We start from the raw sequence: 13,341 nt of genomic DNA, 5'->3' as shown, positions 1-13,341 counted from the left end.
AAGAGAAAACAGACAATACTTGGCAATACAGCAGACTCACAGTTAAAGCAGAGAGCAGGTGCCTGGTCTAAACCCCACTGCTGAGACTGAGGGTCTTTCCTTTAGGCACAGAATTTGATCAAATTGTCCAAAAAGGACAGGCCTTAGGACCATTTTTCCATCAAATCCTGCCTAGTCTTCTCAGTAACCCACCCAGGAATCTTCAAAGCAAGAAACTTGCCAGTTTACAACAAATACCAAGAATGGTTACTGCTGTGAGCACTCTCTATCCTCACATTGGACTCAGCACTGCTGCATGCCTGCACAGATTTTCACTAGTCCAAACTACCCATGAGTGAAAACCTTTCCAGTCCTGCACCGGGCAATGTCACTGCAGCACACCTCCTTTCCTGGCTCTAGCCTCCACTGTATTTATAATGTCCAATAGTCTGATGTCTTCCATACAAATGCTGCTTGTTGCACAGCGAGAGCCTTCAGCCAGCTTTGATCCTGCTCTAATAGAGACATCTTGATGAATGCCATGGAGTAAAATCCACCAGACCTCGGTCTGCCACTTTCCGCCAAACACAGATGGCATAATATTTATTTTGTTAATCCATTTCAAATATAATCTCTCTGACCTACTTCTTACAGAACACAGCACCTGCAATAGTCAGTTTATTGACAGCATTTCACTATTTTCCCTACAGAATAACCTGACAATTACTTCACAGAACATCTTCCCCAAGAATACCAGAGACTTCTCAGACTGCAAGAGACAGGTAGTTCCTCTATTTTCTCCTTATTATTTCTCCTTTCTCCTTATAAGGCATGCTCCTTATGTTATAAATCACAGACACACACAATTGCTTTTATTCAATCCTGTCTCATAACATTCTGTGACTTCATATTACCATGTAGCACCTTTGGTGAATGATTTTCTCACCATACTCATAAATGCTCAAAGAGGTTTAATAAATAACAAAATGGTCTGAATCTCCATGGTACTCAGATTAAGAACAGGCACTTATTTTCGTCTCAGTGTGGACAATAATATGCACTTTCACTGATTTAACTACAGTGCAATATGCAATAGTGTAAAAGTATCTTTCAACTATGCCAGAGTATGCTGCTAATAACATACTGTTTTCCTAATATGCTAATCACAGAGTTAGGAATCATTCACATGGTATGATGAAAGAGTGACAGGCAATTTTTTCTGCAGTTGATGTGAAGTGACTGGCTGCTGCCACTCGGTCCTATTTCTGCCGTCACTGTCATCTCAGAACTTCTCTTTCAATCACCTCACATGACTTTTAGTGAAATGGTAAAAGCAAACAAGCAAATTTGTTAATCCATGAGAACTACAGAGATTATAACCTCCTCATAATCCTTTTTACTGGAGGGAAGAATACAGAATGGTTGAGGTTGGTCTGGTCCAACCTCCTGCTTATGCAGGGCCACCTAGAGCAGTCTGCCCAGGATCATGTCTCCAAGGAGGGAAACTCCACAGCCTCCCTGGGCAACCTGTGCCAATCTTCAGTTACCCTCACAGTGAAAAAGTCTTTCCTGATGTTCAGACAGAGCCTCCTGCGTTTCAGATTGTGCCTAATGCCTCCTGTTCAGTCTCTGGGCACCACTGAAAAGAGCCTGACTCTGTCCTTCAGGTATTTATATACATTAATAAGATTCCCTCCTAGCCTGAGCCTCCTCTTCTCCAAGCTAAGCAGTCCCATCTCTCTCAGTCTTTCTACAAATGTGAGGTGCTCCAGCTGTTTTCATCACCATAGTGGCCCTTCACTGAACTCTCTCCAGTATGTCCATCTCTCCCTCGTAGTAGGAAACTGTACACAGTACTCCAGGTTTGGCCTCAACAGTGCTGAGCAGAGGAGAAGGATCACCTCCCTCTCATTAGTCCTCCTCATGCAGTCCAGGATACCACTGGCTTTCTTTGCAGCAGGTACACATTGCTGGCTCATATCCAACCTGATGTCCACCAGGATCACCAGGATCTTTTCTGCAAATCTGCCTTCCAACTGGTCAGCCCCCAGCATGTACTGTCACCTGGGGTTGTGCCACGTGCAGCACTTTGCACTTCCCTTCCTTGAACTGCATGAGCTTCCCACCAGACCAGCCTGTCCAGGTCCCTGTGCATGGCAGCATGATCCTCTGGGTGTTATCAGCTACTCCTCCCAGCTTTGTGTCATCAGCAAACTTGCTGAGGATACACTTACTGACTCCATCACCCAGATGATTAATGAAGGTGTTCAACAGGACACGATGCAGCATTGTCCCCTGGGGTACATAATTAGTCACTGGCCTCCAACTAGACTTTGTACCACTGATCAACACATTCTGAGTCCAGTCCTTCAGCCAGTTTTCAATCCACCTTACTGTCTGCTTCTACAGCCCATATTTCATCAACTTCTCTATGAGGATCTTATGGCAGACAGCATTGAATGCCTTAAAATAGAAGATGGAATATACTCTTAAATCCACAGCAATCCAACTAAGTTAAAGGCACAGGATTCTGACCCAAAATCAGTATGTTACAGTACTGTGTGAACTAGCAAGCACGATGTAATACAAAACCAAGACTAATGTAAAATGAAATATGCCAAATACTGCTTAACTTTATTTTAATATTGCATATTATATGTTCTGTGTTTACAATGCCACTGCTTCTGCAAACCAGGAAGGATCTCATCCTTCAGCTGTCATCCCTTTTCAAAAAAAGGAGCCATTGCAGCGTCTGGGATCTAATTAAAAGATCAGTAGGATTCTCCTTCAGAAGGTTCACCTAAGAAGTGACAGGAAACCGATTAGCTGTCACTAGCACTTCCAGCTTGCTGAACTCTGAAGACTCACATGACTTAGTTTAAAAGGCATAACGGATTTGACTTTTTAGAGTTTTCTGCTATTCATCTGCAACTTTGACTTAATCAGCCTAATACAAGAACATATTCAAAATGCAACTTGATTAGGCTATATATGTAGAAATAATAAATAAAACAATGATTGATCAAACAAGCATAAGCACCATGTGTCATTTAATGACATCAAGAACACTTTGCTGATGCTCATTTCACAAGGACTGACAGGTAAACATCCTCTTACTGCCATTAGTGTTTTGCATCCAAAAAATCACTAACCTGTAGGCACCAGCATTCCCAAATTCCACAAAAAGCTCCATGAACGAGATGCAAGCTTGAAGCTTGGACACAATCAATCACAAATCATAGAATATTTATGAACAAGTAAGCAGAATTTAATCTATAACGCACCACCACCATTTCCAGTGAGCCTCTGCATTACGCTGAAGAAAAAAAACAAAACCTGAATTCTGCTATCATCATCATTTTCAGTGACCTGGCAGAAGGCAGACTGACTCGATATCAGTTATACACTGTGCATCATAAGCTTTAATAAGCTATGAGCATCTTGTCTATGAACTGAGAACTAGCTCCTTACATAAAGTGGCACACACATCAGCCTTATTTACAGTTACATATAGATTGGTGTAGAGCTACTGATTTACTCAAAAGAAGATAACATATTTCTGAGTATTTAGTTACACTCAGGATTACAACCCCAAGATGTGCTGCTTCGCTACGGGAGAATTCTGTGTGTGAATCTGCTTATTGATCTGAATCAAAGTTGCTCTAGTTTCTTTCCCTGTAGGACTTTTTCTAGTGCTAGAAACAATCTTGACTGACACTATTTTCCTGATATTAGATGCATATTAATTTTACAGACTTGGTACACACATTTAGTCCAGTATTTTCTGCTTTTAATAAGGCATTTAGCACAAAGAGAGCAAGGTGCCTTATTAGAATAAATCTGTTGCCTTGTGAATGCTCATAATAAAAAGAACACCACCCATTTGTTCCCATGAAAATGCAGAATTGATTACTTCTAGAACATCAGTGTATCTAAAGCAAATTTACACTGCTTCTGACAACTCCTGCACTGATAACAAAAAGCTATCATCTGTATCTTCAGAGCATCAGCAAAGGTTATTAAATTGCATTACACCCCCTGCTGCAGATCTAGAGTACAATGCTGTCAAAACCAAACCACCCTCATCTCCCAGGAGTCAGGACCTGCAATACAGAGTAGATCCCTGACTTGTCAGCTGGTTGCCAAATAGACTTTGGTCCATAACTGTCTCATTGCAACATTAAATAAATCCAATTTCAGAGTAGGACAGAAAGTGAGGAAGTGTCGTGTATCTTGAAAAATACAGAATATGGTTCCCTTCTGTTAATACAGCATTTAACAGGGAGAAGTAGATCTGTATTTTGTTCAACTAGTAGAACATGTGTTGACCATGTTTGCTCACCTTTGCTATTCCTTCAAGTAATCCAATTTTTTAGCACAGTTGCTCACACACACACACAATTACAAAACCTGCTTACAAGAATATTAATAGTTCTGAATTCAGTTTCCACAGCATTTGCTCCAGTAACATAGAGACACTAATGCATTTTTTTCCAGACTCTTACCTCAGCACAGTCCCACAAAGAAGGGAGTAACGTATTCATGCAAATATGTAAGATGAAATTGCAGAGAGATGTTTTTAAAATGAAAGGGAAAGTTTGATCATCAAGATTTCAAACTACGGAAAATTTTGGTTTTGTATATATGATTGATCGCCTGAATACGAGAGCTTACAATAAAAATCATTTTCAAACTACAGCAACACTATAAAACTGACTGCTCAGTGACTGTACCTGGTCCAAGTCTTTTCAGCTCTGACCCTTCCTGGCCATTACAATGCCAACATTAGAAACATACCTGTCCTTGACGTCTTTCATAAGCTGCTGCAAGTCAATCTCCTGCTTCCTCAGGTTTCCAAATGAGGACTGGTTTTCCACATAGCCCTTCCTTCCAGCTCCCAGGCTGATCTTTGCAAATGATGCTTCAATACTTCCTTGAAGGAAGTCTTCAAACTTCCCCATATATTTTGCAAAGTCAGACTCCACAACCACTAGGAAAGCAATAAAAGTAATTTCTACCTGTGAAGGGAAGTACTGAAACGGTCCTGAAGTGACTGGAACAACAGACACTTAATATGACAAGTTAGTGAAGGCAGCAAACAGCATCGAAAGATAAATAATGAAATTTACAGCTCTGCAACTCTTATTTCTGCTTCCTTCATGTTTTCATCATCTTTGCTCTGCTATCTTTTATATTTTTGCCATTTTAGGAAAACATAAGGTTACTGAAATACTGCGCTCAGATGCTATGGAAGATTTATAAAGAAGGACTGAAACTTATTTCAGCTACAAAAAAAAACAAAACCAAAGCACACGCACTTGTACAATAGGGTTAGTATTTTGGCATTACCTTGGCATATCTCCTTACAGTGTTGTCCCAAAGCTCTCTGAAAACAAACTGAAGCATCTAACTGTTTTAAAACAACTCGGAATCTTATATACCTACAAACCTATGAACTGACTCAGAATCAGCTAATCTTCCAAGCTAATATCTTAACTTACAGACTTATTTATTTTCCTGTATGGAATTGTGACATGTCTAGAAATACAGGATTCCATGTTGTTAATCCTAAAACCTGGATGATGTAGTTGGATGAAGAAAGAAGTACAAGAGTCAACCATTTTTAACAGTCTGTGCAAGCTGAAAGGAAGCAGTGGTAAAACTTGCTTGGCCTGGCCTGGCCTGTGCAAGCATCCCCTGGGCTACTGTCACCAACAGGACACTGTCTGTTCACCGCTTTTTGACCCGGAGCACGGTATAGTTTCACACTGCTATCACATACTGGAACCACCCAAAAATATTATATGGGAGTTCCTGTCACTGCAGACAACAGTGTTATTAAACAGTAGGACTGACAAGCTTCAGCACTCAACTTCAGTAGTCTACACAGGCAAACATTTACTATTATTATTATTATTATTATTTTAGTTAAATAAACAGTCAAGTGAGAAAAGAGGCACTCATTTCCACAGATGGAGAACACTTCAGAGCATTCCTCTGAAAGGAGCCCTCTAGTAACATGACTGAGAATAATAACAAAAAAGATAAGGGTTTGTATTCTTTTTATCTGCAGTAATAGTGCTGACCGAGTATGGCTTTACCTGGTTTTATCGGTTTGTCTTCAATAAGCACATCACTCAGGGTGACTGTCAAGAAATGATACTTGGGCTTCTGCCAGCACCAGAATTTCCTCCTCTTCGTAACTAAGCTCAAAAGCTGTAGCTTCTCTGAGGCGTTCAAGTGGGAGACAGGGATCAAGTCACCTCCACTGTCAGTTTCTCTCACAAAATTCTTTGTTGCTTTTGCAAACATCTTGAGGAATCAATTAAAGCCTGAAAGAATACATCTGCTCTCAAACAACTACAGTTGGAAAGTACAAATATTTACACTGTCACTTCAAGAAGTTCTTCATAGTATTGGTATTAATGCAAGAACAGGTAGTGTTTTCATCCCACCTTCTCCACTCTGTCCTGGGAATGACAGTTCAAACAATTTATCCTAAAGTAAAAAAATGTTCACAGTAACTAATGAAAGAATTTTAGTTAAAAGGAACATTCACAGGTAATTAATCTATTAGAGAAGAAAAAACTTACTCAACCTACCTGAAATTCTATGAAAAAGCCTCTACTAATGAGCTCCCTGCAGAGACTGGCTGGGCTGAGGAGAGCACTGGGGCAGTGGCAAAGGATTTTTTTTTCTTTTATTACCTAACATAAAACCATCTTGCTCCATATAAGGTAGTTACGTAGTTAGTTATTACACAAATTATCCTGATCTTTTTAAACAGGGAGTAAACACATATAGGGATAATAAAAATTATTCCATAAAAAGCAACAAATATTTGAGCGGGTATCCTTGTTACTAAGTTTTGTTTCTGAACTACACCCCTGGAAAGTTTCAATTAATTTTTTTCTTTATGAAATCCTTTTTTATCTCCAATATTTTCAAATTTTCTATTTTCCATTTACATAACTACAGCTAAATTGAACATATGTTGTTTGCAAGTGCTATTCATATCCACTAAACAGCTACATACATCTTATTGTAACTTTTCAATGATTTTAATTCAAAAATATCAGCATCTCTTATCATGTAAGATTTTCTTTATCCCCAGCAACACATTTTGCAGTATTTACAAGGAATTTTTTCAGTAAGGGAAACTGGCTAAATGCACAGCAGAAATTGTAAAAATTACCATTCACAAGTGCTAAACATGCAAGTCTAATAAACTAATATTTGAACCTCTTAAGAAATCTCATCTTTTTTAGTTTTTCAACTCCATGGTTTTTGAGCTAATGGTATCTCCAGAACTAAATCAATTTTTTTTAAATCTGGCAGTGTTCCTTTGAATCCCCCAGCTGACACTGACTGCAAAGTTCAACTAAGATCATAAGCTGTCTCAGCTGGCTATCCACACATTCATGATTAATTACCTGCCTCGTTCTGCAGAGATCTTAGATTTGTCATTGACAAGTACAGGCCAGAGTAAGACAGAACAGACTTCAAACAAAAATGGATATTGCAGTGAGCACTCAGCATTATTAACAGAAAATGGAAACCTGAATAAAGATATTACTGCTTGGACTACAGCCTCCATATTTTAGCATCGGAGGGGGAAAAAAGCCTTTTTGCAGATGGAAACTTACCTTTCCATTAGTCTTTCCCAAATCCCATTTTGGATATTTCGCACAGTATTTACCAATTCCTGTTGAGGTAGCTACCACCTCATGAATCCTCCATGGCCTAGTCTATGTAAGGAGTAAAGGGTGTACGAGTAAAGGGTGTTTTCCAACAACACCTGCCTCAAAAGGATTTGAGCAATGTCAAAGTCACATAACATTTTACTAAAGAGTCTTCTGGGGCTTTCACTGTAATTGCAGCTGCAACAAACCCTGCAGCACAGCCTCAGCCGTATGCACTGGGAATACTTCCACTCACTTTCTTGTTCTCTGACCTTTTCCTAAACTGAACCACGACTGATTTTTTGCATTTCTCCTCTTTAAATTTCCCTGGTTTTAATCTCAGTGAGAACACTTTAACAGAATAAAGCAATGAAGCTCCACTGCAGAAGAAAAAAACAAAACCAAACCAAACCAAAACTAGTTTTCTTTATCCCTGGGACTTCTTTCGCAGGACACTGTATTTTGCAAACAGCCAGATGACTGCTTTGTAATGGAGGGGACCACCAAGAAAATTCTCATGAGGGAGAATGCATGAGCTGCCTTTCCCTAGCATAACCTTCTTCAAACATTCTTGTGCTTTACATGACTGCTTGCTCATTCTGATCACCTTCCTACACAGCCAACTCACATGGGCATAGTCTCTGAAAACAAAAAGGCCACCAATTGCTAAGGAGTTTATCATAAAAGAAATTGCAAAAACCAATTCCTAGTATTGTTAAACTTCATGTGAAAAACCACTGCACCATTCTATTAAACTTCCAATTCATGGTATTTTGGCTTCACTCCTAGGCACCACACTTCTGACGGGCAAAAAGAACAACCAGGAAAGAGCACTGTGCTTGTGAGGACTGAGGAGACTCACCAGGCAGGAGAAATGGGACAGTTTTCAGCCTCAAAATGGCATGTCAGTGTCTTCCACACTTTGCTGTGCTGGGAATGTCTTTGCAGGGAGCATAGTTGCTGGTGCAGCTGCCCCTGCAAAGCAAGAATATTCTATCCAAACTGCTGTTTATGCCTCTTTGGATATAGTGCCTTTAACACAAATTTGACAATGCACCCAAATATCTTGTTTCCCAAGTTCACAAAACAAAGGCAGAGAGGAATTGAATATGCCCTTAGCCAGGATCAGGGAACTCCTATGCAGCCACCAGGATTGACAGTGTCCTGACTAAAGGGACATGGATTGGTTATGGACCCAGTATTAAGAAAACTCTGCCTCTGGAGCTTCTTCCTCTGGAAATTTTAGTGTGCTTGGTTTGGTAGAATTAAAAGAGAAGGTATCAAAGAAATGCCTGTCAGAGTGAATTCACTCTTACAGATTGATAGCCAGGCATAAAAGCAGAAAAGGAAGGAAGAGCACCTTTCTTGCCTACTGAGAAATTTAAAATTAGCCTGAACCTAAGCTACAGAAGGATTATTTAATGACGGGGATGAGATCAAGTGAAGATAATTACAGCAACTTCACTGTTTACTTAAATAATCTCACCCAGTTCCTTTGCTTTATCACAGCTCCCTAACTCAATACAGTGGGGCATTAGATCCAAAGCAACATTTGATGAATAATCAGTGTTTACCTCTGTCAGCACAAAAGCAAGTTCTCAGCAGTTGGCTGATATTTCTTACAGTCTATATCCTTTACAGTAAATACAAAAGTTTTTTTTCTATTTAACATAAGGTTACACAGCACACTGGGCACAGTACACAGGGAATTAGGGTACAGAATGGCAACTGGATTGCCAAATGCCGGCATACCCCTTGCCAAACCAAGCTGTAAGGAAACACAACTCCTGAAGGCCAAAGAGGACCGGGCAGGAGCCGCGGTGTTGGAAGCGCTATTAAGCATTACAAAAAAAAGCATCCGTAAGAGCTAATACACAAAGCCTAGCAGGACTATTCACACAATGCATTTCAGTCTTTGGACGCACGTGGTCTCCAGAAACACATCCAACACATTTTAGCCCTGGATGTGGCCCTCTTTTGTGCCTCAAGGACTGCGCAGCACGTGTCTCCAAAGACTTGAGCACCGTGGAGGGACGCGGCGTCCTTCCCTGGGATGCCAGGCGCCGTCCTGCCGGGTGCTAGGACTCTGGGAAGGGGCCGAGCTGCCCTTGTCCTGGGTGAGCACAGCCCCGCCCGCCTCACGGAGACCGGCTCGGGCAGGCGAGCCTTGCCCCGCCGGGCCCGCTGAAACGCCACTCAGAGCCACCGCTCGGAACTGCGGCCATTCGGCCTCGCCCCCGCGGCGGGAAGGACGGCGGGGCTCCTCCAGCCCCCCGGGAAGGGCGGCGCGGTAGCGGCCGGGGGAGCGTCAGGCGCGGCCGGGGGAGCGTCAGGCGCGGCCGGGCCTTGCCGCCGCCCCGGGCCCGCCCCCGTACTCACGGCATTCCCGGCGCTCCCCGCCGCCGGCACCGGGGATGCGGCGCGCTCCGCCCGCGGGCGTGACGAGCCGAGCCGCGCCCTGGCCGAGGCGCCCCGGGGGGAGGGAGCTGTGCGAGCAGCCCCGGGAAGCTCCCGTGGCCGGCGGAGGGGCTCCTTGCCGGGCTGCGGCGCAGCGGGGGGAGCGCAGGCCCCGCCCGGGTGCCCCGGCCGAGCGGGCGGGCGCGGAGCAGCGCCCGGGGCGCCTCCGCCGTGTTGGGCGGGGGCCGCCGCCCCGGCACAGGAGAGCGGGAGGGGCCGGGGCGCTGCCCGTGCACCCTGTGAGCCCCCGCGGCGGCTTCTGCCGCCCCTGCCATCCCTGCCCGCAGCTGCCCCGGGCGTTGGCAATCCCGCCGTGAGGGATGGCGGGGTGGGCCGCTGGCCATGCTCGCCGTGTCCCGGAGCGGCGGGCAGCAGTCCGGCACAGCGGGAGGTCTCGGTGTGGGGCTGCCCTGTGACGGGCTGAGGTGCGGGGATGGATCATTCCCACGTCCTGTCACATTACACAGGCCTTTCCCTACAGGCAATTGCCTGACAGCGATGTTCTGTGACAGGGTTGAGGTGGAAGTCTTAATGACATCCTTTCAAACCTGGCTCGGGTCGCCTGTGGTCAGAAATGCACAGAGCCAATGCAAAGTCTGCTGGAAGCAACAGCCCTGCCATGTCTTGGGTTGCAGCTTTGCAACTTTAAGTTGCCAACCTTAGGTGGGCCTTGCGAAGCTGCCGTGGTCCGAATGGAAGCTCCCAATCCAAGGTCCCTAGTCTAGGGACCTTGAACAGAAAATGAGAAATGTCAGTGGAGCATGGAGGGCAGGTTCGTGAACCTCAGCATGAAATACTGAGCTCCATCACCATATTTCAGCTCTCTGAGAACAACGCAACACCACAATAAAACAACTTGGTTGTTTATGATGCCAAAGGAGTGATACAGTGAGAAACAGATGAGTCTGCAGAAACCCAAGTAGTATTTCAAGTTAATAAATATCAAAGAAATTTTTTTTCATGTGAACCATGCCACAGGCTGGGTACTTCCCTTGTGGTTTGAGGAGAGAGCATTTGAGGCTGTGGGGTGTAGTGACAAGTATCACATCACCAGATCTTGATGGACAAACACCCAGGCTTTGGAAAAAAGGGAAGGTGAAAGCTGAATGTCCTTAAATGAACAGTCCTGGGTGAGAGGTAACAGTTAATGCATGTAGCTGAAGTAGATCCATTTCTTCCTTAGCTACTTACAACATCTCAACCTTACAACTAATTTCAGCAGATTCTAATCCATTGTCTCTTTCTGATTTCCCGAGGTGACACCCTTATTGAATCCATGATAAAATAGATTTTTCCTTCTGGGGTTGCACCTGCTTACAGAAATTTGAAAAAATAGCCAGGATGGAACTAAGTACCAGCATTTGTGATAATTTAATTTTAATGAACTAATAAAAATTATAAAGCTCCATTCTTAGAGCCTCATCCTGAGAAAAAGCACCCACACATCCTCAAGAGATGTCTTTTTAGGATCAGCATCGAGCTGCAAAATTGCTAGCTCCAGTAATAATCTGGCCAGTAATAGCACATGTTTCATAAGCTATCATGTGTTTTTCCAGGGAGTGGCAATTTTGTGATCCATTTCACATGCAAGAGTCTGCTAAAGCATATTTTGAGAAATCAAGGCAGGAAGTTGCACTGAACCACATTGCCATGGAAATGTTCACTGGGGAGGGATGACTGAAATAAAACTAGTGAATCTTTAGTGAATCTTGCTAGTCATTTTAAGGACATTACCAGCAGTTGCATGTACACCAAATAAAGGGTGTCCACACTAGGAATATTTCCACATTTTCAAGAAAAATCTTCAACAGAAATCTTCTATCCACTTCAAAGACACACACTGATGTAGGATAGTTTTCAGATGCTTCTCATTAGAAGAGAGAGAAACATAAGTCTGGGTGTTAGCAAACACTTTTGGGGATATGCAGCAATTAACTTAGAGGCTTCAAAGACTGTTACCAAAACTGGCTGCAAATAGGAGATATTCAGGATTAAACACCCACTTTGAGTCTTCAGTCTTCGTGGAAATGTTATTTAGGTGCACTGCACAGACAAAATTCAGAGCCCATGGTTACTTTGTGATCAGCTGGGATGCCGGCAGGGAGAACATGATATCAGAGAAATACACATTCTGAGTGTGGTCTGTACTGGGATCTGTCTGCCACATGCTCCATCTCCTGAGCTGAAGTATGAAATGCATCACTGCTGCATTAGGAGATCCTTCTGCATTTCTCCTGCATAAGAAAATCCTCTTGCAGAAGGAAGGGAGGGAGAAAATCTGAAACTTTTGCCTCTGGGACAAACTGGTTTTGGTATGGGACAAGTTCTGGCTACCTCGTTTACATGAGAACTTCACAGCTGCAACTTAAAAAAATGAGTAATGCACATAATAAGTGAGTAAATAACAGAAAAGACAGTAGTCTGAAAGGAAAAAAAAAGTCCCCCAACAAAATAGTTGTATGCTTTTGAGCATGGCTGTGTGAAATTCCTCAGGTGTAATATTTAAGATAAGAGATCACTTAGCAAGTCACCACAAGATGTCAGCATTGCAGAATGGTTATTCCTATGAGGAACAGAAAAGGTCTTTGCATTCTATAAGCATTTGGTATTAGATTTATTAATGGTATGTAATGCCTTGTAGCCATTAGTGTATTGTTTCAGGCTGCATCCAGCCTGACTAGAAAGTGCTCGCTCAAATTTTGCCTGCATATTGAAGTGTCTGGAGGTCATCCAAAGGCCTCTTGCTCAATGCTAGGCTGTTTTTAAAACCCTCACACTGGCCGGAGAAGGGTCTGCTAGCCTCAGTTTTGAAGAGGAAGTGGGAAGAAAGTGTGAAACTATTTTGGGCTTCTATTTAGAAGAGAAGGATATTTGGCGTAGCAAATCTTTTTGAAGGTATCCAGCAACATAAACCAAATCATCAGAGAACGAATGAACTTCTTTTTTCTCCATTTCCTTTCGTGAGAATAAAAGATCTGAGCAGCATTTTATTTGTTTATTTCCTTATTTCTTTCAAATCAACTAACCAGCCTCATTTGTCTTTCACATTAAAATTCATCTCCTGTTTTGGTGGGATGCTCTGTCCTTTTCGCCTATACCATTCAGTCCTCTGAAACATTTCCTGTTGCAAACAACAGCTTTCTGGCTCTCCCGCTGTTACAGCTGTCACCAGCCCTGCCACCGTGCCAGCAGCAAGTGACAAGCTTAACAAAGTGCAAGTGAC

At 42.9% G+C, this 13,341-nt stretch overlaps 1 protein-coding gene across 7 annotated transcripts in view; it reads right to left on the bottom strand.

Moving 5' to 3' along the window:
• The window catches only part of GSDME (gasdermin E), a 40,908-nt gene extending 30,739 nt beyond the window's left edge, over positions 1 to 10,169 (bottom strand). For 2 of the 7 annotated variants that reach the window (XM_051774939.1, XM_051774940.1), the window contains exons 1-3: positions 6,582 to 6,716; positions 6,081 to 6,311; positions 4,777 to 4,969 (exon numbers count right to left, since the gene is read on the bottom strand). In XM_051774939.1, the coding sequence (XP_051630899.1) occupies positions 4,777 to 4,969; positions 6,081 to 6,291 (404 nt within the window). In that variant the 5' untranslated portion in view covers positions 6,292 to 6,311; positions 6,582 to 6,716. Of the gene's footprint in view, positions 1 to 4,776; positions 4,970 to 6,080; positions 6,312 to 6,434; positions 6,478 to 6,572; positions 6,792 to 8,523; positions 8,637 to 9,586; positions 9,805 to 10,040 lie in introns of those variants that run through there. The other 5 variants (XM_051774934.1, XM_051774935.1, XM_051774937.1 and 2 more) reach the window with 5 other exon arrangements.
• Between the last annotated feature and the right edge of the window lie 3,172 nt (positions 10,170 to 13,341).

Source organism: Manacus candei, unplaced genomic scaffold (assembly GCF_025592945.1).
Source record: "Manacus candei isolate 608988 ecotype Guabito, Panama unplaced genomic scaffold, ASM2559294v1 h1tg000237l, whole genome shotgun sequence".
NCBI lineage: Eukaryota > Metazoa > Chordata > Aves > Passeriformes > Pipridae > Manacus > Manacus candei.
Note: the sequence above shows the minus strand (reverse complement) of the source record. Positions and strands in the feature narration are given on the sequence as shown.